The sequence below is a fragment of the Heptranchias perlo genome, chromosome 6 (genome assembly GCF_035084215.1).
Source record: "Heptranchias perlo isolate sHepPer1 chromosome 6, sHepPer1.hap1, whole genome shotgun sequence".
Classification (NCBI taxonomy): domain Eukaryota; kingdom Metazoa; phylum Chordata; class Chondrichthyes; order Hexanchiformes; family Hexanchidae; genus Heptranchias; species Heptranchias perlo.
This window is the reverse complement of record NC_090330.1, coordinates 26522-50499: the sequence shown is the minus strand read 5'-3', so window position 1 is coordinate 50499 and position 23978 is coordinate 26522. Positions and strand designations below refer to the sequence as shown.

The window sequence follows — 23978 nt, the reverse complement described above, 5'->3', positions numbered from 1 at the left end:
ATCATGAACGGTTTTGATAGAGTAAATAAGGAGAAACTGTTTCCAGTGGCAGGAGGGTCGGTAACCAGAGGACACGGATTTAAGGTGATCGGCAAAAGAATCAGAGGGGAGATGAGGAAATATTTTTTTTTACGCAGTGAGTTGTTCTGATCTGGAACGCGCTGCCTGAAAGGGCGGTGGAAGCAGATTCAATAATAACTTTCAAAAGGGAATTGGATAAATACTTGAAGGGAAAAATTATGCACGACTATGGGGAAAGAGCGGGGGAGTGGGACTAATTAGATAGTTCTTTCAAAGAGCCGGCACAGGCATGATGGGTTGAAATGCCTCCTTCTGTGCTGTAACATATTATGATACTACGTATATATCAGTATGTGTACGTATCCGTTTTTGTATAGATATATACCGTTATTTGTATATATCCGTTTTTGTATAGGTATATACCAGTGTGTATACATGTCTGTTTTTGTATAGGTATATACCAGTGTGTATACATGTCTGTTTTTGTATAGGTATATACCAGTGTGTATACATGTCTGTTTTTGTATAGGTATATACCAGTGTGTATACATGTCTGTTTTTGTATAGGTATATACCAGTGTGTATACATGTCTGTTTTTGTATAGGTATATACCAGTGTGTGTATATACATCACCTCACACATGTAAATAAAAGACCTTGCATGGCTGAAACCCACTTCCTGTGCCTGTTCCAGCCAGTTCTGCACTGTAGCAATGGATCAAAGGGATGCAGAAACTGTTTTAATTTTCAACGAAATATTCCAAAGCTTTAAAAACTTTCACTAGTTATCAGACGCCTCAGTTAACCCGGTGCTCAATGCTTTGCCTGCCAGCTCAGCACGCTAACAGGCAGCATTACTGAGTGAAACAAATCGCAAAACAGAACCTCAACGCATTCAAACTGGTTCCCCAAACACCATCCCTGACTCAGCTAGAAACGTACGCTGGGCAGGCGGATATATTAAAGCAAGGTCCATGTCCAGTATTACTCAGAGAAGGAGAGGGTGATGTGGTGGCTCAGAGTGTGCACGTTCCCACAGAATGACAGACACAGAGCAGTACATTTCCAATCTTATTGCTGAGCTGCAGGGGGAGACAGGGAGCAGAGGCTCGTCACTCCTCCGGGTTGGGGGTTACATTTAACATGGGGGTGAGGGACACAACACAATCCTGAACAAACAGCGGAATCTTGTGAGCTTAGGTTATAAAAAAACAGAAATATTCTGAACTACACGGCCGTGAATATGTTGCTTAAATTGCATCCCAGAGTTGAACTTACTCCTTCTGTCACTCGACAAGGATCCCACCTGTAACTTCAAAGTAGAATCATTCACTTTAGACTCCTCATTCCTGCACTGTTCCAGTTGTGAACCCACGACCCCAGCCTCTGTTAACACAAACTGACTGCTCCGAGTGTCTGGGACATGTGGTGAAACACCTGTGCTCTGTTTTCGGATAGTCAGTAATATGCGTCACCCCGTACAGTTAACGCTGATTCTGTTTGTTTGGTTTGGGGGTGTGGGAGAACACTCGCAACATCTGCAGAGGACAACCAGGGGAGACGGTGAGAGTAAGAGGTGCTGACAGACTCAACACACACGTTGGTGAGTTACAGCGAGCCTGACCCAGGATCCAGGCATTTCCCAGTTAACTTCTGTCTGAAGACCCTGTCACAGTCTGACTCGGGGGATCGATGATGACGGGATTCTCCGGGGTCCCCGTCATTCCGTCAGGAGCGTCGCTTGGCCCCTTGGTCCCTGCTGGCAGCTCCTCCAACGACTTCTGTGCAACCTCGGCCGCTTTCGACTCGTAGTCAGAGATTCGTTTCTGAACAATGGTGGGCATGAGCTGGACGTAGGCATCCATCAGTCGGTGGTTGGTGCGAATCAGTTTCCCTGCACAGCTGTTTACGCAGCTCTCCTGGAGAGAGGAATCAGATCATTAAAACACGTCCCAGAGCGCATGTTGTGTTATAATGTGGGCTCCCCACCCACTAACCTGGCAGAAACGCATGATTCTGTACAACAGATAGAAGACAATCCCGGGCTCTGGGCTCCGGACAATCCCGGGCTCCGGACAATCCCGGGCTCCGGACAATCCCGGGCTCCGGGCTCCGGACAATCCCGGGCTCCGGACAATCCCGGGCTCCGGACAATCCCGGGCTCCGGACAATCCCGGGCTCCGGGCTCCGGACAATCCCGGGCTCCGGACAATCCCGGGCTCCGGGCTCCGGACAATCCCGGGCTCCGGACAATCCCGGGCTCCGGACAATCCCGGGCTCTGGACAATCCCGGGCTCCGGGCTCCGGACAATCCCGGGCTCCGGACAATCCCGGGCTCCGGGCTCCGGACAATCCCGGGCTCCGGACAATCCCGGGCTCCGGACAATCCCGGGCTCCGGGATCCGGACAATCCCGGGCTCCGGACAATCCCGGGCTCCGGACAATCCCGGGCTCCGGACAATCCCGGGCTCCGTGCTCCAGACATTCCTGACTGTCCAGTAAATGTGTCGCCCGGCGTGGTACTGAGTCTTACTCTCACCGAGAGACGGTCCCAGTTCCGTCCCCAACCGTGCACCAGTTGGCCTCAGTGCCCCAGGGTTAGGGAGATGTAAACCAGCTCCTGATCACCACCTGCTGGAAAGTGTGTGTGCAGATGTAGAGTGTGGACATGGTCAGGCTCTGCGGTGATGCCCTCCACAGTTGAATATTGTGCCGACACTCACTGTCACTTGGTGGGGTACTGGAGAGCTGCAGAGCCTGTACCCCAGTGCAGGGTCACTGCTTTCAGAAGAGGGGAGAGGAGAAAATGTGAGGGAAAGTGTATTTCCTTTAATACCCACACCCTCTCTGTCTGCAGGTATCCCTGCGTTGCACGAGACCGGAGTCCCAGAGAACGGGTCGGAGGGCGGTGCTTCCCTCGGCCGGTCACTTCGAGCCCGTGGAAGCCTCACTCCAACTCTCGGAAATCAGCCCGAAAGCTTCACATACAACGCACATTGCTTCGAGTGTAGTCACTATTGTTGGACAAACCCAGCCCCACATTGTGCGCCAGCGACTCCCTCAAACACCAATGAGACTCATGCCCGGACAATCTGCTGCTTCTCATGTTGGTCGAGGGAGGAATGTTGGCCAGGACAATGGGAGAACTCCCTGGTCTTCAGAGTGGGCAGCCTCCAAGTCAGAAGGTCCTGATTTCAAGTCCCACTCTGGAGACTTGAGCATAAAATCCAGGCCGACACTCCCAGTGCAGTACTGAGGGAGCGCCGCACTGTCGGAGGGTCAGTACTGAGGGAGCGCTGCACTGTCGGAGGGTAAGTACTGAGGGAGCGCCGCACTGTCGGAGGGTCAGTACTGAGGGAGCGCCGCACTGTCGGAGGGTCAGTACTGAGGGAGCGCCGCACTGTCGGAGGGTCAGTACTGAGGGAGCGCCGCACTGTCGGAGGGTCAGTACTGAGGGAGCGCCGCACTGTCGGAGGGTCAGTACTGAGGGAGCGCTGCACTGTCGGAGGGTCAGTACTGAGGGAGCGCTGCACTGTCGGAGGGTCAGTACTGAGGGAGCGCTGCACTGTCGGAGGGTCAGTACTGAGGGAGCGCCGCACTGTCGGAGGGTCAGTACTGAGGGAGTGCTGCACTGTCGGAGGGTCAGTACTGAGGGAGCGCCGCACTGTCGGAGGTTCAGTACTGAGGGAGTGCTGCACTGTCGGAGGTTCAGTACTGAGGGAGCGCCGCACTGTCGGAGGGTCAGTACTGAGGGAGCGCCGCACTGTCGGAGGGTCAGTACTGAGGGAGTGCTGCACTGTCGGAGGTTCAGTACTGAGGGAGCGCCGCACTGTCGGAGGTTCAGTACTGAGGGAGTGCTGCACTGTCGGAGGTTCAGTACTGAGGGAACGCCGCACTGTCGGAGGGTCAGTACTGAGGGAGTGCTGCACTGTCGGAGGTTCAGTACTGAGGGAGCGCCGCACTGTCGGAGGTTCAGTACTGAGGGAGTGCTGCACTGTCGGAGGTTCAGTACTGAGGGAGCGCCGCACTGTCGGAGGGTCAGTACTGAGGGAGCGCCGCACTGTCGGAGGGTCAGTACTGAGGGAGCGCTGCACTCTCGGAGGGTCAGTACTGATGGAGCGCTGCACTCTCGGAGGGTCAGTACTGAGGGAGTGCTGCACTGTCGGAGGTTCAGTACTGAGGGAGCGCTGCACTCTCGGAGGGTCAGTACTGAGGGAGCGCTGCACTCTCGGAGGGTCAGTACTGAGGGAGCGCCGCACTCTCGGAGGGTCAGTACTGAGGGAGCGCCGCACTCTCGGAGGGTCAGTACTGAGGGAGCGCCGCACTCTCGGAGGGTCAGTACTGAGGGAGCGCCGCACTGTCGGAGGGTCAGTCCTGAGGGAGTCCTGCACTGTGGGAGGGTCAGTACTGAGGGAGCGCCGCACTGTCGGAGGGCCGCACTGTCGGAGGGTCAGTACTGAGGGAGCGCCGCACTGTCGGAGGGTCAGTACTGAGGGAGCGCCGCACTGTCGGAGGTTCAGTACTGAGGGAGCGCCGCACTGTCGGAGGTTCAGTACTGAGGGAGTGCTGCACTGTCGGAGGTTCAGTACTGAGGGAGCGCCGCACTGTCGGAGGGTCAGTACTGAGGGAGTGCTGCACTGTCGGAGGTTCAGTACTGAGGGAGCGCCGCACTGTCGGAGGTTCAGTACTGAGGGAGCGCCGCACTGTCGGAGGGTCAGTACTGAGGGAGCGCTGCACTCTCGGAGGGTCACTACTGATGGAGCGCTGCACTCTCGGAGGTTCAGTACTGAGGGAGCGCTGCACTCTCGGAGGGTCAGTACTGAGGGAGCGCTGCACTCTCGGAGGGTCAGTACTGAGGGAGCGCTGCACTCTCGGAGGGTCAGTACTGAGGGAGCGCCGCACTCTCGGAGGGTCAGTACTGAGGGAGCGCCGCACTCTCGGAGGGTCAGTACTGAGGGAGCGCCGCACTGTCGGAGGGTCAGTCCTGAGGGAGTCCTGCACTGTGGGAGGGTCAGTACTGAGGGAGCGCCGCACTGTCGGAGGGCCGCACTGTCGGAGGGTCAGTACTGAGGGAGCGCCGCACTGTCGGAGGGTCAGTACTGAGGGAGCGCCGCACTGTCGGAGGGTCAGTACTGAGGGAGCGCCGCACTGTCGGAGGGTCAGTACTGAGGGAGCGCCGCACTGTCGGAGGGTCAGTAGTGAGGGAGTCCTGCACTGTCGGAGGGTCAGTCCTGAGGGAGTCCTGCACTGTCGGAGGGTCAGTCCTGAGGGAGTCCTGCACTGTCGGAGGGTCAGTCCTGAGGGAGTCCTGCACTGTCGGAGGGTCAGTACTGAGGGAGCGCCGCACTGTCGGAGGGTCAGTACTGAGGGAGCGCCGCACTGTCGGAGGGTCAGTACTGAGGGAGCGCCGCACTGTCGGAGGGTCAGTACTGAGGGAGCGCCGCACTGTCGGAGGGTCAGTACTGAGGGAGCGCCGCACTGTCGGAGGGTCAGTACTGAGGGAGCGCCGCACTGTCGGAGGGTCAGTACTGAGGGAGCGCCGCACTGTCGGAGGGTCAGTACTGAGGGAGCGCCGCACTGTCGGAGGGTCAGTACTGAGGGAGTCCCGCACTGTCGGAGTGTCAGTCCTGAGGGAGTCCCGCACTGTCGGAGGGTCAGTCCTGAGGGAGTCCCGCACTGTCGGAGGGTCAGTACTGAGGGAGCGCCGCACTGTCGGAGGGTCAGTACTGAGGGAGCGCCGCACTGTCGGAGGGTCAGTACTGAGGGAGCGCCGCACTGTCGGAGGGTCAGTACTGAGGGAGCGCCGCACTGTCGGAGGGTCAGTACTGAGGGAGCGCCGCACTGTCGGAGGGTCAGTACTGAGGGAGCGCCGCACTGTCGGAGGGTCAGTACTGAGGGAGTCCTGCACTGTCGGAGTGTCAGTCCTGAGGGAGTCCCGCACTGTCGGAGGGTCAGTCCTGAGGGAGTCCCGCACTGTCGGAGGGTCAGTACTGAGGGAGCGCCGCACTGTCGGAGGGTCAGTACTGAGGGAGCGCCGCACTGTCGGAGGGTCAGTACTGAGGGAGCGCCGCACTGTCGGAGGGTCAGTCCTGAGGGAGCGCCGCACTGTCGGAGGGTCAGTACTGAGGGAGCGCCGCACTGTCGGAGGGTCAGTACTGAGGGAGCGCCGCACTGTCGGAGGGTCAGTACTGAGGGAGCGCCGCACTGTCGGAGGGTCAGTACTGAGGGAGCGCCGCACTGTCGGAGGGTCAGTACTGAGGGAGGGCCGCACTGTCGGAGGGTCAGTACTGAGGGAGCGCCGCACTGTCGGAGGGTCAGTACTGAGGGAGCGCCGCACTGTCGGAGGGTCAGTACTGAGGGAGCGCCGCACTGTCGGAGGGTCAGTACTGAGGGAGCGCCGCACTGTCGGAGGGTCATTACTGAGGGAGAGCCGCACTGTCGGAGGGTCAGTACTGAGGGAGCGCCGCACTGTCGGAGGGTCAGTACTGAGGGAGCGCCGCACTGTCGGAGGGTCAGTACTGAGGGAGCGCCGCACTGTCGGAGGGTCAGCACTGAGAAAAGGGTATGGAGTTTTTATAGCGTGTACTGGACTCCTTTCTTACCCAGTATTTGAGGAGCCCAACAAGAGAGGAATCAGTGCTGGGTCTAGTAATGGGTAATGAACCAGAGCAGATAAGAGATGTGAGCGTAGGGGAACATCTGGGCAATTGACAAAGAAATAGAACAGCAGTGGGAAATATTTAAAATGGTGATCAATAGAGTCCAGGAGAAATATATTCCTCTGAAAAGCAAGAACAAACTGGCCAATAATGACACACCATGGATGAGTAAAGAGATAAGGGCAAAATTGAAACTGAAGAAAGAGGCAAATACCAAGAATATAGACAATAAAGGAGAGGATGTCCAAATGGAATATGATGAGGTTGGGAAAGAAGTCAAAAAAATAATTAGGAAAGGAAAGAGGAATTACAAAATTAAAGGAAATCGTCAAGTATTCCACAGACACATAAATAATAAAAGGAAAATCAGGATAGGGATAGGGATAGGGATCGGGCCACCAGGGGATACACACGATAAACTCACAGGTAATGACAGTGAAATGGCAGAAATATTGAATAATGACTTTGCCTCAGTAATTCCCAGAGAGACTAACAGGGTGGGCAGGACATTAGAAAAAGCGATTGAAAAATAGCATGAAGACAATTAAGATAGAAATGGGGGGGGGGGGGGGGGGGCGGGGAGAGGAGGTAATTGTTAAACTGATCAAACTTAGAGAGGATAAACCCCTGGTCCAGATGGATTGTATCTGTGAATATTAAAAGAAGCGAGGGAGGAGATAGCAGAGAGACTATTACATATAAATAAACGCGTCAAAAGGCAAGAGGATTAATAAACTTACAAATTGGAAAATGAATTTCAATATAGATAAGTGAGAGGTGGTGATTTTGGTAGGAGGAATAAGGAGGCCTCACACTGTTATATCGCGTTACATCGAAACTACAGCACAGAAACAGGCCATTCGGCCCAACTGGTCTATCCCGGTGTTTATGCTCCACACGAGCCTCCTCCCTCCCGACTCCATCTCACCCTATCACCATATCCTTCTATTCCTTTCTCCCTCGTGTGTTTATCCAGCTTCCCCTTAAATGTATCCACACTATTCACCTCAACTACTCCTTGTGGGAGTGAGTTCCACATTCTCACCACTCTCTGGGTAAAGAAGTTTCTCCTGAATTCCCTATTGGATTTATTAGTGACGATCTTATATTTATGGTCCCTAGTTCTGGTCTCCCCCGCAAGTGGAAACATCTTCTCCACGTCTACCCTATCAAACCCTTTCATAATCTTAAAGACCTCGATCAGGTCACCCCTCAGACTTCTCTTTTCTAGAGAGAAGAGCCCCTGCCTGAACATTCTGTCCTGATAATTATATCATAAGAACATAAGAAATAGGAGCAGGAGTAGGCCAATCGGCCCCTCGAGCCTGCTCCGCCATTCAATAAGATCATGGCTGATCTGATCCTAATCTCAAATCTGAAGAACACAAGAAGTAGGAGCAGGACCCGGCCACATAGCCCCTGGGCCCTCTCCGCCACCCACAGGGCCTTGACCGATCCGAACTCAGCTTCATGTCCAATTTCCTGCCCGCTCCCCGTAACCCCTAATTCCCTTTACTTCCATGAAACTGTCTATTTCCGTTTTAAATTTATCTAATGATGTAGCTTCCACAGCTTCCTGGGGCAGCAAATTCCACAGACCTACCACCCTCTGAGTGAAGAAGTTTCTCCTCATCTCAGTTTTGAAGCAGCAGCCCCTTATTCTAAGATTATGCCCCCTAGTTCTAGTTTCACCCATCCTTGGGAACATCCTTACTGCATCCACCCGATCAAGCCCCTTCACAATCTTATATGTTTCAATAAGATCGCCTCTCATTCTTCTGAACTCCAATGAGTAGAGTCCCAATCTACTCAACCTCTCCTCATATGTCCGCCCCCTCATCCCCGGGATTAACCGAGTGAACCTTCTTTGTACTGCCTCGAGAGCAAGTATGTCTTTTCTTAAGTATGGACACCAAAACTGTATGCAGTATTCCAGGTGCGGTCTCACCAATACCTTATATAACTGCAGCAATACCTCCCTGTTTTTATATTCTATCCCCCGAGCAATAAAAGCCAACATTCCGTTGGCCTTCTTGATCACCTGCTGCACCTGCATACTAACTTTTTGATTTTCTTGCACTAGGACCCCCAGATCCCTTTGTACTGCAGTACTTTCCAGTTTCACGCCATTAAGATAATAACTTGCTCTCTGATTTTTCCTGCCAAAGTGCATAACCTCACATTTTCCAATATTGTATTGCATCTGCCAAATCTCTGCCCACTCACCCAGCCTGTCTATATCCCCTTGTAGGTTTTTTATGGCCTCCTCACTCTCTACTTTCCTTCCCATCTTTGTATCATCTGCAAACTTTGATATGTTACACTCGGTCCCCTCCTCCAAATCGTTAATATAGATTGTAAAGAGTTGGGGACCCAGCACCGACCCCTGCGGAACACCACTGGCTACAGGTTGCCAGTCCGAGAATGAACCATTTATCCCAACTCTCTGCTTCCTGTTAGATAACCAATCCTCCACCCATGCCAGAATATTACCCCCAATCCAGTGATTCTTTATCTTGAGCAATAATCTTTTATGTGGCACCTTGTCGAATGCCTTCTGGAAGTCTAAATACACTACGTCCACTGGTTCCCCTTTATCCACCCTGCACGTTATGTCCTCAAAGAACTCAAGCAAATTTGTCAGACATGACTTCCCCTTCGTAAAGCCATGCTGACTTTGTCCTATATTTTCATCTATACTGCTTACAATGCCACCAATCTTTGTGTCATCGGCAAACTTAGATATGAGACTTTCTATGCCTTCATCTAAGTCGTTAATAAATATTGTGAATAATTGAGGCCCCAAGACAGATCCCTGCGGGACTCCACTAGTCACATCCTGCCAATGAGAGTACCTTCCCATTATCCCTACTCTCTGTCGCCTTTCGCTCAGCCAACTTCCTAACCAAGTCCGTACTTTTCCCTCGATTCCATGGGCTTCCATCTTAGCTAACAGTCTCTTATGTGGGACCTTATCAAATGCCTTCTGGAAGTCCATAGAAATAACATCCATTGACATTCCCCTGTCCACTACTTTAGTCACCTCTTCAAAAAATGCAATCAGGTTTGTCAGGCACGACCTACCTTTCACAAATCCATGCTGGCTCTCTCTGATTAACTGAAAATTCTCGAGGTGTTCAGGGGCCAACACTGCTCCTGACCAACCTCTTTTTCCTCATATCACTATAAAAGTTCTTGTATTGGTTTTGATATCCGTTGCGAGTTTCTTTTCATACTCTCTTTTTGTAGCTCTTACTATCTGTTTTGTGACCCTTTGTTGATCTTTGTATCTTTCCCATTCACCAGGATCTGTGCCATTTTTTGCCTTTTTGTATGCCCTTTCCTTATGTCTTATACTGTCCCTTACCTCTTTAGTTGTCCATGGCTGTTTTTTTTGGCAAGTAGAGTTCTTGCCCCTCAGGGGTATAAACCGATTCTGTATCACGTTAAATGTTTCTTTAAACATTTCCCACTGATCATCAGTCGTTTTACCCATTAACAGATTTGCCCAGTTTACTGTGGACAGTCTCTGTCTCATCCCATTGAAGTCGGCCTTACCCAAGTCTAGAATCTTAGCAGCTGATTCACTTTTTTCCCTTTCAAACACTACATTGAACTCGATCATGTTATGATCGCTATTGGATAGATGTTCACGCACAGTTAAGCTCTTAACTAAATCTGATTCATTACTCATTACTAAATCTAGTATGGTTTGCCCCCTTGTTGCCTCCAGGACATACTGCTGTAGAAAACTATCCCGGACACACTCAAGAAATTCACTACCTTTCTGACAGTTGCTAGTCTGCTTTTCCCAATCTATGTGAAGGTTAAAGTCCCCCATTAAGACCACTATGCCTTTCTTACACGCTTGTCTAATCTCTGCATTTATACAATCTAGCACTTCAGAGCTGCTGCCAGGGCTCCTATACACAACTCCCACTATAGCCTTAGATCCTTTCCTATTTCTCAATTCAACCCATAAGGTCTCTCTTGGCTGCTTACCTCTCGTTATATCCCCCTTTATCATTGAAGTGATTTCATCTCTAATCACTAAGGCTACTCCTCCCCCTCTTCCATTTTCCCTATCTCTCCTGTAGACCTTATAACCCGGTATATTTAGTTCCCAGTCCTGACCATCCTGCAGCCATGTCTCAGTAATAGCTATCATGTCATACCCTCCAATTTGAATATGTACCTGTGGTTCATTTAATTTATTCCTTATACTCCGTGCATTTGTATATAGAACTCTTAGTTGGGCCACACACCCGAGCCTGACCTTCAGCTTTGATGCTGGGTTAATCGCCTTGCACCTTCTAGTTTTTACTTTATCTGTGGTGCCTAAAGTACACTTTCTTTCCGCTGCTCTACGCTTTTCCCTTTCACTTGTTCTTGAACAACTGTTTGTACTATTTGTATTGTAGATTTCCCCTGGGACTTCCCCTCTCTTGCTGCTCTCAACTTTATTCCCTTCTGACTCCCCGCTCAGGTTCCCATCCCCCTGCCACTCTAGTTTAAACCTTCCCCAACAGCACTAGCAAACACCCCCGCGAGGACATTGGTCCCGGTCCTGCTCGGGTGTAACCCGTCCCGCTTGTACAGGTCCCACCTTCCCCAGAACCGGTCCCAATGTCCCAGGAATCTAAATCCCTCCCTCCTACACCATCCCTGCAGCCACGCATTGATCCTGTCTATTCTCCTGTTCCTATACTCACCAGCATGTGGCACTGGTAGTAATCCTGAGATCACTACCTTTGAAGTCCTGCTTTTTAATTTATCTCCTAACTCCTTCAATTCACCTTGCAGGACCTCATCCCTTTTTTTAACCTATGTCGTTGGTACCAATATGGACCACGACTACTGGCTGTTCACCTTCCCCCTCCAGAATGCCCTGGTGTATGTGGTTCAGTATCACACTAAGTGATCCACTCCTGGTGTACAAGGTTCAGTATCACTCTAAGTGATCCACTCCTGGTGTATATGTGGTTCAGTATCACACTAAGTGATCCACTCCTGGTGTATGTGGTTCAGTATCACACTAGGTGATCCACTCTTGGTATATGTGGTTCAGTATCACACTAAGTGATCCACTCCTGGTGTACGAGGTTCAGTATCACACTAGGTGATCCACTCCTGGTGTACAAGGTTCAGTATCACTCTAAGTGATCCACTCCTGGTGTATATGTGGTTCAGTATCACACTAAGTGATCCACTCCTGGTGTATGAGGTTCAGTATCACACTAAGTGATCCACTCTTGGTGTATGTGGTTCAGTATCACACTAAGTGATCCACTCCTGGTGTATATGGTTCAGTATCACACCAAGTGATCCACTCCTGGTGTACGAGGTTCAGTATCACACTAAGTGATCCACTCCTGGTGTATATGGTTCAGTATCACACTAAGTGATCCACTCCTGGTGTACGAGGTTCAGTATCACACTAAGTGATCCACTCCTGGTGTACGAGGTTCAGTATCACACTAAGTGATCCACTCCTGGGGTACACAGTTCAGTGTAACACTAAGTGATCCACTCCTGGTGAATGAGGTTCAGTATCACACTAAGTGATCCACTCCTGGGGTACAAGGTCCAGTATCACACTAAGTGATCCACTCCTGGTGTACGAGGTTCAGTATCACACTAAGTGATCCACTCCTGGTATATGTGGTGCATTATCACACTAAGTGATCCACTCCTGGTATATGTGGTTCAGTATCACACTAAGTGATCCACTCCTGGTGTACGAGGTTCAGTATCACACTAAGTGATCCACTCCTGGTGTACGTGGTTCAGTATCACACTAAGTGATCCACTCCTGGTATATGTGGTTCAGTATCACACTAAGTGATCCACTCCTGGTATATGTGGTTCAGTATCACACTAAGTGATCCACTCCTGGTGTACGAGGTTCAGTATCACACTAAGTGATCCACTCCTGGTGTATATGGTTCAGTGTCACACTAAGTGATCCACTCCTGGTGTATGAGGTTCATTATCACACTAAGTGATCCACTCCTGGTGTACGAGGTTCAGTATCACACTAAGTGATCCACTCCTGGTGTATATGGTTCAGTATCACACTAAGTGATCCACTCCTGGTGTATATGGTTCAGTATCACACTAAGTGATCCACTCCTGGTGTATATGGTTCAGTATCACACTAAGTGATCCACTCCTGGTGTATGAGGTTCAGTATCACACTAAGTGATCCACTCCTGGTGTATGTGGTTCAGTATCACACTAGGTGATCCACTCTTGGTGTATGTGGTTCAGTATCACACTAAGTGATCCACTCCTGGTGTATGAGGTTCCGTATCACACAAAGTGATCCACTCCTGGTGTATGCGGTGCAGTATCACACTAAGTGATCCACTCCTGGTGTATATGGTTCAGTATCACACCAAGTGATCCACTCCTGGTATATATGGTTCAGTATCACACTAAGTGATCCACTCCTGGTGTATATGGTTCAGTATCACACTAAGTGATCCACTCCTGGTGTACGAGGTTCAGTATCACACTAAGTGATCCACTCCTGGTGTATATGGTTCAGTATCACTCTAAGTGATCCACTCCTGGTGTATGAGGTTTAGTATCACTCTAAGTGATCCACTCCTGGTGTACGAGGTTCAGTATCACACTAAGTGATCCACTCCTGGTGTATGAGGTTCAGTATCACACTAAGTGATCCACTCCTGGTGTATGAGGTTCAGTATCACACTAAGTGATCCACTCCTGGTGTACGAGGTTCAGTATCACACTGAGTGATCCACTCCTGGTGTATGAGGTTCAGTATCACACTGAGTGATCCACTCCTGGTGTATATGGTTCAGTATCACTCTAAGTGATCCACTCCTGGTGTATGAGGTTTAGTATCACACTAAGTGATCCACTCCTGGTGTATATGGTTCAGTATCACTCTAAGTGATCCACTCCTGGTGTATGAGGTTTAGTATCACTCTAAGTGATCCACTCCTGGTGTATGAGGTTTAGTATCACACTAAGTGATCCACTCCTGGTGTATGAGGTTCAGTATCACACTAAGTGATCCACTCCTGGTGTACGAGGTTCAGTATCACACTAAGTGATCCACTCCTGGTGTACGAGGTTCAGTATCACACTAAGTGATCCACCCCTGGTGTACGAGGTTCAGTATCACACTAAGTGATCCACTCCTGGTGTATGAGGTTCAGTATCACTCTAAGTGATCCACTCCTGGTGTACGAGGTTCAGTATCACACTAAGTGATCCACTCCTGGTGTACGAGGTTCAGTATCACACTAAGTGATCCACTCCTGGTGTACGAGGTTCAGTATCACACTAAGTGATCCACTCCTGGGGTACACGGTTCAGTGTAACACTAAGTGATCCACTCCTGGTGAATGAGGTTCAGTATCACACTAAGTGATCCACTCCTGGGGTACAAGGTCCAGTATCACACTAAGTGATCCACTCCTGGTGTACGAGGTTCAGTATCACACTAAGTGATCCACTCCTGGTATATGTGGTGCATTATCACACTAAGTGATCCACTCCTGGTATATGTGGTTCAGTATCACACTAAGTGATCCACTCCTGGTGTACGAGGTTCAGTATCACACTAAGTGATCCATTCCTGGTGTACGTGGTTCAGTATCACACTAAGTGATCCACTCCTGGTATATGTGGTGCATTATCACACTAAGTGATCCACTCCTGGTATATGTGGTTCAGTATCACACTAAGTGATCCACTCCTGGTGTATGAGGTTCAGTATCACACTAAGTGATCCACTCCTGGTGTACGTGGTTCAGTATCACACTAAGTGATCCACTCCTGGTGTATATGGTTCAGTGTCACACTAAGTGATCCACTCCTGGTGTATGAGGTTCAGTATCACACTAAGTGATCCACTCCTGGTGTACGAGGTTCAGTATCACACTAAGTGATCCACTCCTGGTGTATGAGGTTCAGTATCACACTAGGTGATCCACTCCTGGTATATGTGGTGCATTATCACACTAAGTGATCCACTCCTGGTATATGTGGTGCATTATCACACTAAGTGATCCACTCCTGGTGTATGAGGTTTAGTATCACACTAAGTGATCCACTCCTGGTATATGTGGTTCAGTATCACACTAAGTGATCCACTCCTGGTATATGTGGTTCAGTATCACATTAAGTGATCCACTCCTGGTGTACGAGGTTCAGTATCACACTAAGTGATCCATTCCTGGTGTACCAGGTTCAGTATCACACTAAGTGATCCACTCCTGGTGTATGTGGTTCAGTACCACACTAGGTGATCCACTCTTGGTATATGTGGTTCAGTATCACACTAAGTGATCCACTCCTGGTGTATATGGTTCAGTATCACTCTAAGTGATCCACTCCTGGTATATGAGGTTTAGTATCACACTAAGTGATCCACTCCTGGTGTATATGGTTCAGTATCACTCTAAGTGATCCACTCCTGGTGTATGAGGTTCAGTATCACACTAAGTGATCCACTCCTGGTGTACGAGGTTCAGTATCACACTAAGTGATCCACTCCTGGTGTATGAGGTTCAGTATCACACTAAGTGATCCACTCCTGGTGTACGAGGTTCAGTATCACACTAAGTGATCCACCCCTGGCGTATGAGGTTCAGTATCACACTGAGTGATCCACTCCTGGTGTATATGGTTCAGTATCACTCTAAGTGATCCACTCCTGGTGTATGAGGTTTAGTATCACACTAAGTGATCCACTCCTGGTGTATATGGTTCAGTATCACTCTAAGTGATCCACTCCTGGTGTATGAGGTTCAGTATCACTCTAAGTGATCCACTCCTGGTGTATATGTGGTTTAGTATCACACTAAGTGATCCACTCCTGGTGTACGAGGTTCAGTATCACTCTAAGTGATCCACTCCTGGTGTATGAGGTTTAGTATCACACTAAGTGATCCACTCCTGGTGTATGAGGTTCAGTATCACACTAAGTGATCCACTCCTGGTGTACGAGGTTCAGTATCACACTAAGTGATCCACTCCTGGTGTACGAGGTTCAGTATCACACTAAGTGATCCACTCCTGGTGTACGAGGTTCAGTATCACACTAAGTGATCCACTCCTGGTGTATGAGGTTCAGTATCACACTAAGTGATCCACTCCTGGTGTACGAGGTTCAGTATCACACTAAGTGATCCACTCCTGGTGTACGAGGTTCAGTATCACACTAAGTGATCCACTCCTGGTGTACGAGGTTCAGTATCACACTAAGTGATCCACTCCTGGTGTACGAGGTTCAGTATCACACTAAGTGATCCACTCCTGGTGTACGAGGTTCAGTATCACACTAAGTGATCCACTCCTGGTGTACGAGGTTCAGTATCACACTAAGTGATCCACTCCTGGTGTACGAGGTTCAGTATCACACTAGGTGATCCACAGGGTTGTTAAGTGTTCTTACCTCGTCCATGGTGACAGTCCTATAGTTGAGGTTAGTAACACACTTGTTAAAGCAGCTCTCTGTCATCTTGTTGTAAACAAGCAGGAAATCCCGCAGCTGAAAATAACAAGAAACAGTCAGCACAAAGTTACAGCAAAAACTGAAGGTAAAAACCAGTCCCAGTAAAAAAGTGACAGCAAAATCCTAAATTTAGGCAAGGTCGACTACAATGGGATGAGACAGAGACTGTCCACAGTAAACTGGGCAAATCTGTTAATGGGTTAAAAAGACAGATGATCAGTGGGAGTTGTTCAAAAAAGAATTTAACCTGATACAGAACCAGTTTATACCCCGAAGGGGCAAGAGCTCTACTTGCCAAAAAAAACAGCCATGGACGACAAGAGTTAAGGGACAAGATAAAACTAAAAGATAAACCATACAAAATGCAAAAACTAGCACAGATCCTGGCAACTGGGAGATGCAAAGAACAGCAAAGGGTGACAGATCAGATAGTGAGAGCGACAAAAAGGGGCATCAAAATCAACAAAAAATGTTAATAATTTAAACATTTTAACAATAAAAGAGGATGGTCAAGAGCAATGTGGGCCCCTTAAAAACTGATAATGGTGATATTGTAAATTGAATTTTTTTGAATGCTTACAGCACGGAAGGAGGCCATGCAGCCCATCGAGTCCGTGCCGGCTCCATGTAAGAGCAATCCAGCTAGTCCCACTCCCCCGCCCTATCCCCGTAGCCCTGCAAATTTTTTTCTTTCATGTACTTATCCAGTTCCCTTTTGAAGGCCATGATTGAATCTGCCTCCACCACCCCCTCGGGCAGTGCATTCCAGATCCTAACCACTCGCTGTTTAAAAAAAATCTTTTCCTCATGTCAAACATAGAAAACATAGAAAATAGGAGCAAGAGTAGGCCATTCGGCCCTGCTCCGCCATTCAATATGATCATGGCTGATCGTCTAACTCAGTACCCTGTTCCCGCTTTTTCCCCATATCCCTTGATCCCTTTAGCATTAAGAAATATATCCATCTCCTTCTTGAAAACATCTAATGACTTGGCCTCCACTGCCTTCTGTGGTAGAGAATTCCACAGGTTCACCACCCTCTGAGTGAAGAAATTTCTCCTCATCTCGGTTCTAAATGGCCTACCTCGTATCCTGAGACTGTGACCCCTGGTTCTGGACTCCCCAGCCATCGGGAACATCCTCCCTGCATCTAGTCTGTCCAGTCCTGTTAGAATTTTATATGTTTCAATGAGATCACCTCTCATTCTTCTAAACTCTAGTGAATATAGGCCTAGTCGACCCAATCTCTCCTCATACGTCAGTCCCGCCTTCCCAGGAATCAGTCTGGTAAACCTTTGTTGCACTCCCCCCATGGCAAGGACATCCTTCCTCAGATAAGGAGACCAAAACTGCACACAATACTCCAGATGTGGTCTCACCAAGGCCCTGTATAATTGCAGTAAGACACCTTTGGTTCTTTTGCCAATCACCTTAAATCTCTGTCCTCTGGTTCTTGACCCTTCTGCCAATGGGAACAGTTTCTCTCTATCTACTCTGTCCAGACCCTTCATGATTTTGAATACCTCGATCAAATCTCCTCGCAACCGTCTCTGTTCCAAGGAGAACAACCCCAGCTTCTTCAGTCTATCCACGTAACTGAAGTCCCTCATCCCTGGAATCATTCCAGTAAATCTCTTCTGCACCCTCTCTAAGGCCTTCACATCCTTGCTAAAGTGCAGTGCCCAGAATTGGACACAATACTCCAGTTGTGGCCAAACCAGTGTTTTATAAAGGTTCAACATGACTTCCTTGCTTTTGTACTCCATGCCTCTATTTATAAAGCCCAGGATCCCGTATGCTTTTTTAACCGCTTTCTCAACCTGCTCTGCCACCTTCAACGATTTGTGTACATATACCCCCAGATCCCTCTGTTCCTGCACCCCTCTTAGAATTGTGCCCTTTAGTTTATATTGCCTCTCCTCGTTTTTCCTACCAAAATGTATCACTTAACATATTTCTGCGTTAATTTTTATCTGCCATGTGTCCACCCATGCCACCAGCCTGTCTATATCCTCTTGAAGTCTATCACTATCCTCCTCACTGTTCACTACACTTCCAAGTTTTGTGTCATCTGCAAATTTTGAAATTGTGCCCTGTACACCCAAGTCCAAGTCATTAATATATATCAAGAAAAGCAGTGTTTCTAGACACAAAAGGCATCAAGGGGTATGGGGAGAGCGCGGGAATATGGTATTCAGATGGAGGATCAGCCATGATCATATTGAATGGTGGAGCAGGCTCGAAGGGCCAAATGGCCTACTCCTGCTCCTATTTTCTATGTTTCTATGATTACTGACCCAGGGGAACATCACTGTATCACTCCTTCTAGTCCAAAAAACAACCGTTCACCACTACTCTCTGTTTCCTGTTACTGAGCCAATTCTGGATCCGTGCTGCCACTGCCGCCTTTTATTCCATGGGCTTCAACTTTGCTGACAAGCCCATTATGGGGCACCCTATCAAACGCCTTTTGGAAGTCCATATACACCACGTCAACTGCATTACCCTCATCGACCCTCTCTGTTTCATAAGAAATAGGAGCAGGAGTAGGCCAATCGGCCCCTCGAGCCTGCTCCGCCATTTAATAAGATCATGGCTGATCTGGTCCTAACCTCAAATCTAAATTCATGTCCAATTTCCTGCCCGCTCCCCGTAACCCCTAATTCCCTTTACTTCTAGGAAACTGTCTATTTCTGTTTTAAATTTATTTAATGATGTAGCTTCCACAGCTTCCTGGGGCAGCAAATTCCACAGACCTACCACCCTCTGAGTGAAGAAGTTTCCCCTCATCTCAGTTTTGAAAGAGCAGCCCCTTATTCTAAGATTATGCCCCCTAGTTCTAGTTTCACCCATCCTTGGGAACATCCTTACCGCATCCACCCGATCAAGACCCTTCACAATCTTATATGTTTCAATAAGATCGCCTCTCATTCTTCTGAACTCCAATGAGTAGAGTCCCAATCTACTCAACCTCTCCTCATATGTCCACCCCCTCATCCCCGGGATTAACCGAGTGAACCTTCTTTGTACTGCCTCGAGAGCAAGTATGTCTTTTCTTAAGTATGGACACCAAAACTGTATGCAGTATTCCAGGTGCGGTCTCACCAATACCTTATATAACTGCAGCAATACCTCCCTGTTTTTATATTCTATCCCCCGAGCAATAAAAGCCAACATTCCATTGGCCTTCTTGATCACCTGCTGCACCTGCATACTAACTTTTTGATTTTCTTGCACTAGGACCCCCAGATCCCTTTGTACTGCAGTACTTTCCAGTTTCTCGCCATTAAGATAATAACTTGCTCTCTGATTTTTCCTGCCAAAGTGCATTACCTCACATTTTCCAATATTGTATTGCATCTGCCAAATCTCCGCCCACTCACCCAGCCTGTCTATATCCCCTTGTAGGTTTTTTATGTCCTCCTCACTCTCCACCTTCCCTCCCATCTTTGTATCATCTGCAAACTTTGATATGTTGCACTTGGTCCCCTCCTCCAAATCGTTAATATAGATTGTAAAGAGTTGGGGACCCAGCACCGACCCCTGCGGAACACCACTGGCTACTGGTTGCCAGTCCGAGAATGTACCATTTATCCCAACTCTCTGCTTCCTGTTAGATAACCAATCCTCCACCCGTGCCAGAATATTACCCCCAATCCAGTGATTCTTTATCTTGAGCAATAATCTTTTATGTGGCACCTTGTCGAATGCCTTCTGGAAGTCGAAATACACTACGTCCACTGGTTCCCCTTTATCCACCCTGTACGTTATGTCCTCAAAGAACTCAAGCAAATTTGTCAGACATGACTTCCCCTTCGTAAAGCCATGCTGACTTTGTCCTATTAAATTATGTTTATCCAAATGTTCCGCTACTGTCTCCTTAATAATAGACTCCAAAATTTTACCCACCACAGATGTTCGGCTAACTGGTCTATAATTTCCAGCCTTCTGCCTACTACCCTTTTTAAATAAATCAAAAAACTCAATCAAGTTCGTTGAACACGATTTGCCTTTAACAAATTGGTGCTGACTTTCCCTAATCAATCCACACTCGTCCAAGTGACTGTTAATTTTGTCCCAGATTATCGTTTCTAAAAGTTTCCCCACCACTGAGGTTAAACTGACTGGCCTGTAGTTGCTGGGTTTATCCTTACACCCTTTTTGAACAAGGGTGTAACATTTGCAATTCTCCAGTCCTCTGGCACCACCCCCCGTATCTACGGATGTTTGGAAGATTATGGCCAGAACCTCTGCAATTTCCACCCTTACTTCCCTCAGCAACCTAGGATGCATCCCATCCGGACCGGGTGACTTATCTACTTTAAGTACAGCTAGCCTTTCTAGTACCTCCTCTTTATCAATTTTTAGCCCATCCAGTTTCTCAACTGCCTCCTCTTTTACTGAGACACTGGCAGCATCTTCTTCCTTGGTAAAGACAGATGCAAAGTACTCATTTAGTACCTCAGCCATGCCCTCTGCCTCCATGAGTAGGTCTCATTTTTGGTCCCTAATTGGCCCCACCCCTCCTCTTACTACCTGTTTACTGCCTGTAGAAGACTTGTGGATTCCTTTTATGTTGGCCGCCAGTCTATTCTCATACTCTCCCTTTGCCCCTCTTATTTCCTTTTTCACTTCCCCTCTGAACTTTCTATATTCTGCCTGGTTCTCACTTGTGATATCAACCTGACATCTGTCATATGCCCCTTTTTTCTGCTTCATCTTACTCTCTATCTCTTTTGTCATCCAGGGAGCTCTGGCTTTAGTTGCCCTACCTTTCCCCCTCGTGGGAATGTACCTAGACTGTACCCGAACCACGTCCTCCTTAAAGGCCGCCCATTGTTAGATTACAGTTTTACCTGCCAATCTTTGATTCCAATTTACCCGGGCCAGATCTGTTCTCATCCCACTGAAATTGGCCCTCCTCCAATTGAGTATTTTTACTTTAGAGTGGTCCATGTCCTTTTCCATAATTAATCTAAACCTTATGATACTATGATCGCTGCTCCCTAAATGTTCCACCACTGACACTTGCTCCACTTGGCCCGCCTCATTCCCCAGAACCAGATCCAGCAATGCCTCCTTCCTCGTCGGGCCAGACACGTACTGGTCAAGAAAGTTCTCCTGAACACACTTCAAAAATTCCTCCCCCTCTTTGCCCCTTATATTATTACTACCCCAGTCTATATTAGGATAATTGAAGTCCCCCAGTTATCACTACTCTGTGGCTCTTGCACCTCTCTGTAATTTCCCTGCAAATTTGCTCCTCTATATCCTTCCCACTAGTTGGTGGTCTATAGAATACACCCAGTAGTGTAATGGCACCTCTATTGTTTCTTAACTCTAACCAAACAGATTCTGTCCTTGACCCCTCCAGGACATCCTCTCTCTCCAGCACTGCAATATTCTCCTTAATCAATACTGCCACCCCCTTCTCCTTTATTCCCTTCCCTATTTTTCCTGAACACCTTGTATCCAGGAATATTTAGTACCCAATCCTGCCCTTTTTTGAGCCAGGTCTCCATTATCGCCACGACATCATATTCCCATGTGGCTATTTGCGCCTGAAGCTCACCGACCTTGTTTACTACACTTCGTGCGTTCACACACATGCACTGTAAACCAGTCTTAGACCTCTCTTAATCTGATCCCACCTAATACCTAAATGAAAATAAGGAAATGGTCGACAATAATTACTTTGTGTCAGTATTTACAGTAGGGGAAGAGGGTAACATGTCGGACACCTCAAGGAAACTCATTTTGAATCAGGGACGGGAACTCACCATAATTAACATAAGCAAATTAACAGTTATGAAGAAAATAATGGCACTAAAGAGTGACAAATCCCCGGGACCAGATGGTTTCCATCCCAGGGGTTTACAGGAAGTAGGTGAGCACATTGTAGATGCCCCAACTATAATCTTCCAAAGTTCTCTCGATTCAGGAACTGTTCCTTTAAAGTGGAAAATTGCACATCACTCCGCTATTTAAGAAAGGTGAGAGAGGGAAACCAGGGAATTATCGACCAGTTAGTCTAACATCTGTTGTTGGGAAATTACTAGATTCTATAATTAAGGCTAGAGTGACTGAACACCTTGAAATGTTCAGCGGATTAGAGAGAGCCAGCATGGATTTGTGAAAGGTAGGTCGTGCCTGACAAACCTGATTCAATTTTTTGCAGAGGTGACTGAAGTAGTGGACAGGGGAATGTCAATGAATGTTATTTATATGGACTTCCAGAAGGCATTCGATAAAGTCCCACATAAGAGACTATGAGTTAAAGTTCATGGAATTGAGGGCAAATTATTGATCTGATTAGGAAATTAGCTGAAGGGCAGGAGACGGAGAGTAGGGATGAAGGGCAGGTACTCAAATTGGTAGGATGTGACTAGTGGAGTCCCACAGGGATCTGTGTTGGGGCCTCAACTATTCACTGTATTTATTAACGACTTAGATGACGGGATAGAGAGCCACATATCCAAGTTTGCCGATGACACAAAGATTGGTGGCATTGTAAGCAGTGTAGATGGAAGCATAAAATTAGAGAGAGAGATTAATAGGTTAAATGATTGGGCAAAACTGTGGCAAATGGAATTCAATGTAGGCAAGTGTGAGGTCATCCACTTTGGATCAAAAAAGGATCGAACAGGGTACTTTCTAAATGGTAAAAAGTTAAAAACAGTGGATGTCCAAAGGGACTTAGGGGTTCAGGTACATAGATCATTGAAGTGTCATGAACGGGTTCAGAAAATAATCAATAAGGCAAATGGAATGCTGGCCTTTATATCTGGAGGACTGGAGTACAAGGGGGCAGAAGTTATGCTGCAGCTATACAAAACCCTGGTTAGACCGCACCTGGAGTACTGTGAGCAGTTCTGGGCACCGCACCTTCAGAAGGACATATTGGCCTTGGAGGGAGTGCAGCGCAGGTTTACTAGAATGATACCCGGAGGAGGTTGGAGGGAGCGGGGGGGAGGGTTGAGTTTTCTCGCTCGCCTCAGGGAACCGGATCGACTCGAAATAGAACAGCGGGGATTGGAGGCACAAACTGCGGTCAAGCGAACCACCCCCCCACTCCCCTCCCTCCCTCCTCCCCTCACTCCCTCCTCCCTCACTCCCTCCTCCCTCACTCCCTCCTCCCTCACTCCCTCCTCCCTCACTCCCTCCTCCCTCACTCCCTCACTCCCTCCTCCCTCACTCCCTCCTCCCTCCCACCTCCCCTCACTCCCTCCCACCTCCCCCCTCCTCCCCTCACTCCCACCTCCCCCCTCCTCCCCTCACTCCCTCCTCCCCTCACTCCCTCCTCCCCTCACTCCCTCCTCCCCTCACTCCCTCCTCCCCTCACTCCCTCCCACCTCCCCCCCTCACTCCCTCTCACCCCCACTCCACTCTCCTCACTCCCACTCCCTCTCACCCCCACTCCACTCTCCTCACTCCCTCCCCCTCTCCTCACTCCCTCTCCTCTCCCCTCTCCTCACTCCCACTCCTCTCCCCCCTCTCCTCACTCCCCCTCTCCTCTCCTCTCCTCACTCCCCTCTCCTCACTCCCCCCTCCTCACTCCCCCTCTCCTCTCCTCTCCTCACTCCCCTCTCCTCACTCCCCCCTCCTCACTCCCCCTCCCCTCTCCTCACTCCCCCTCCCCTCTCCTCACTCCCCCTCCCCTCTCCTCACTCCCCCTCCCCTCTCCTCACTCCCCCTCCCCTCTCCTCACTCCCTCCTGAATTCACTCACGTTCCTGAGTTGACCCTGAGGCTCCGCCGCCGCCATGTTGCGGTGACCTTTGGCCCGCGGTTTCCGGGTTACCCGCG

The 23978-nt window shown here is 48.9% G+C and overlaps 1 protein-coding gene across 1 annotated transcript; it reads right to left on the bottom strand.

The window, feature by feature from the left end:
• Positions 1-1079: 1079 nt before the first annotated feature.
• Positions 1080-23978, bottom strand: timm10b (translocase of inner mitochondrial membrane 10 homolog B (yeast)). The gene is made up of 3 exons (XM_067985549.1): positions 23902-23978; positions 16114-16209; positions 1080-1940 (listed from the first exon to the last, which is right to left on the bottom strand). Exons 1-3 carry the CDS (start codon positions 23935-23937, stop codon positions 1668-1670), a joined length of 405 nt encoding a protein of 134 aa, XP_067841650.1. The 5' UTR covers positions 23938-23978; the 3' UTR covers positions 1080-1667.

Coding starts and splice junctions, on each gene's coding strand:
- timm10b (XM_067985549.1), bottom strand. CDS start 23,937: ATGGCGGCGGCGGAGCCTCAGGGTCAACTCAGGAAC. Junction 16,210..23,901: donor CTCAGGGTCAACTCAGGAAC/GTGAGTGAATTC, acceptor TGTTATTTTCAG/CTGCGGGATTTCCTGCTTGT. Junction 1,941..16,113: donor GGACTGTCACCATGGACGAG/GTAAGAACACTT, acceptor TCCTCTCTCCAG/GAGAGCTGCGTAAACAGCTG.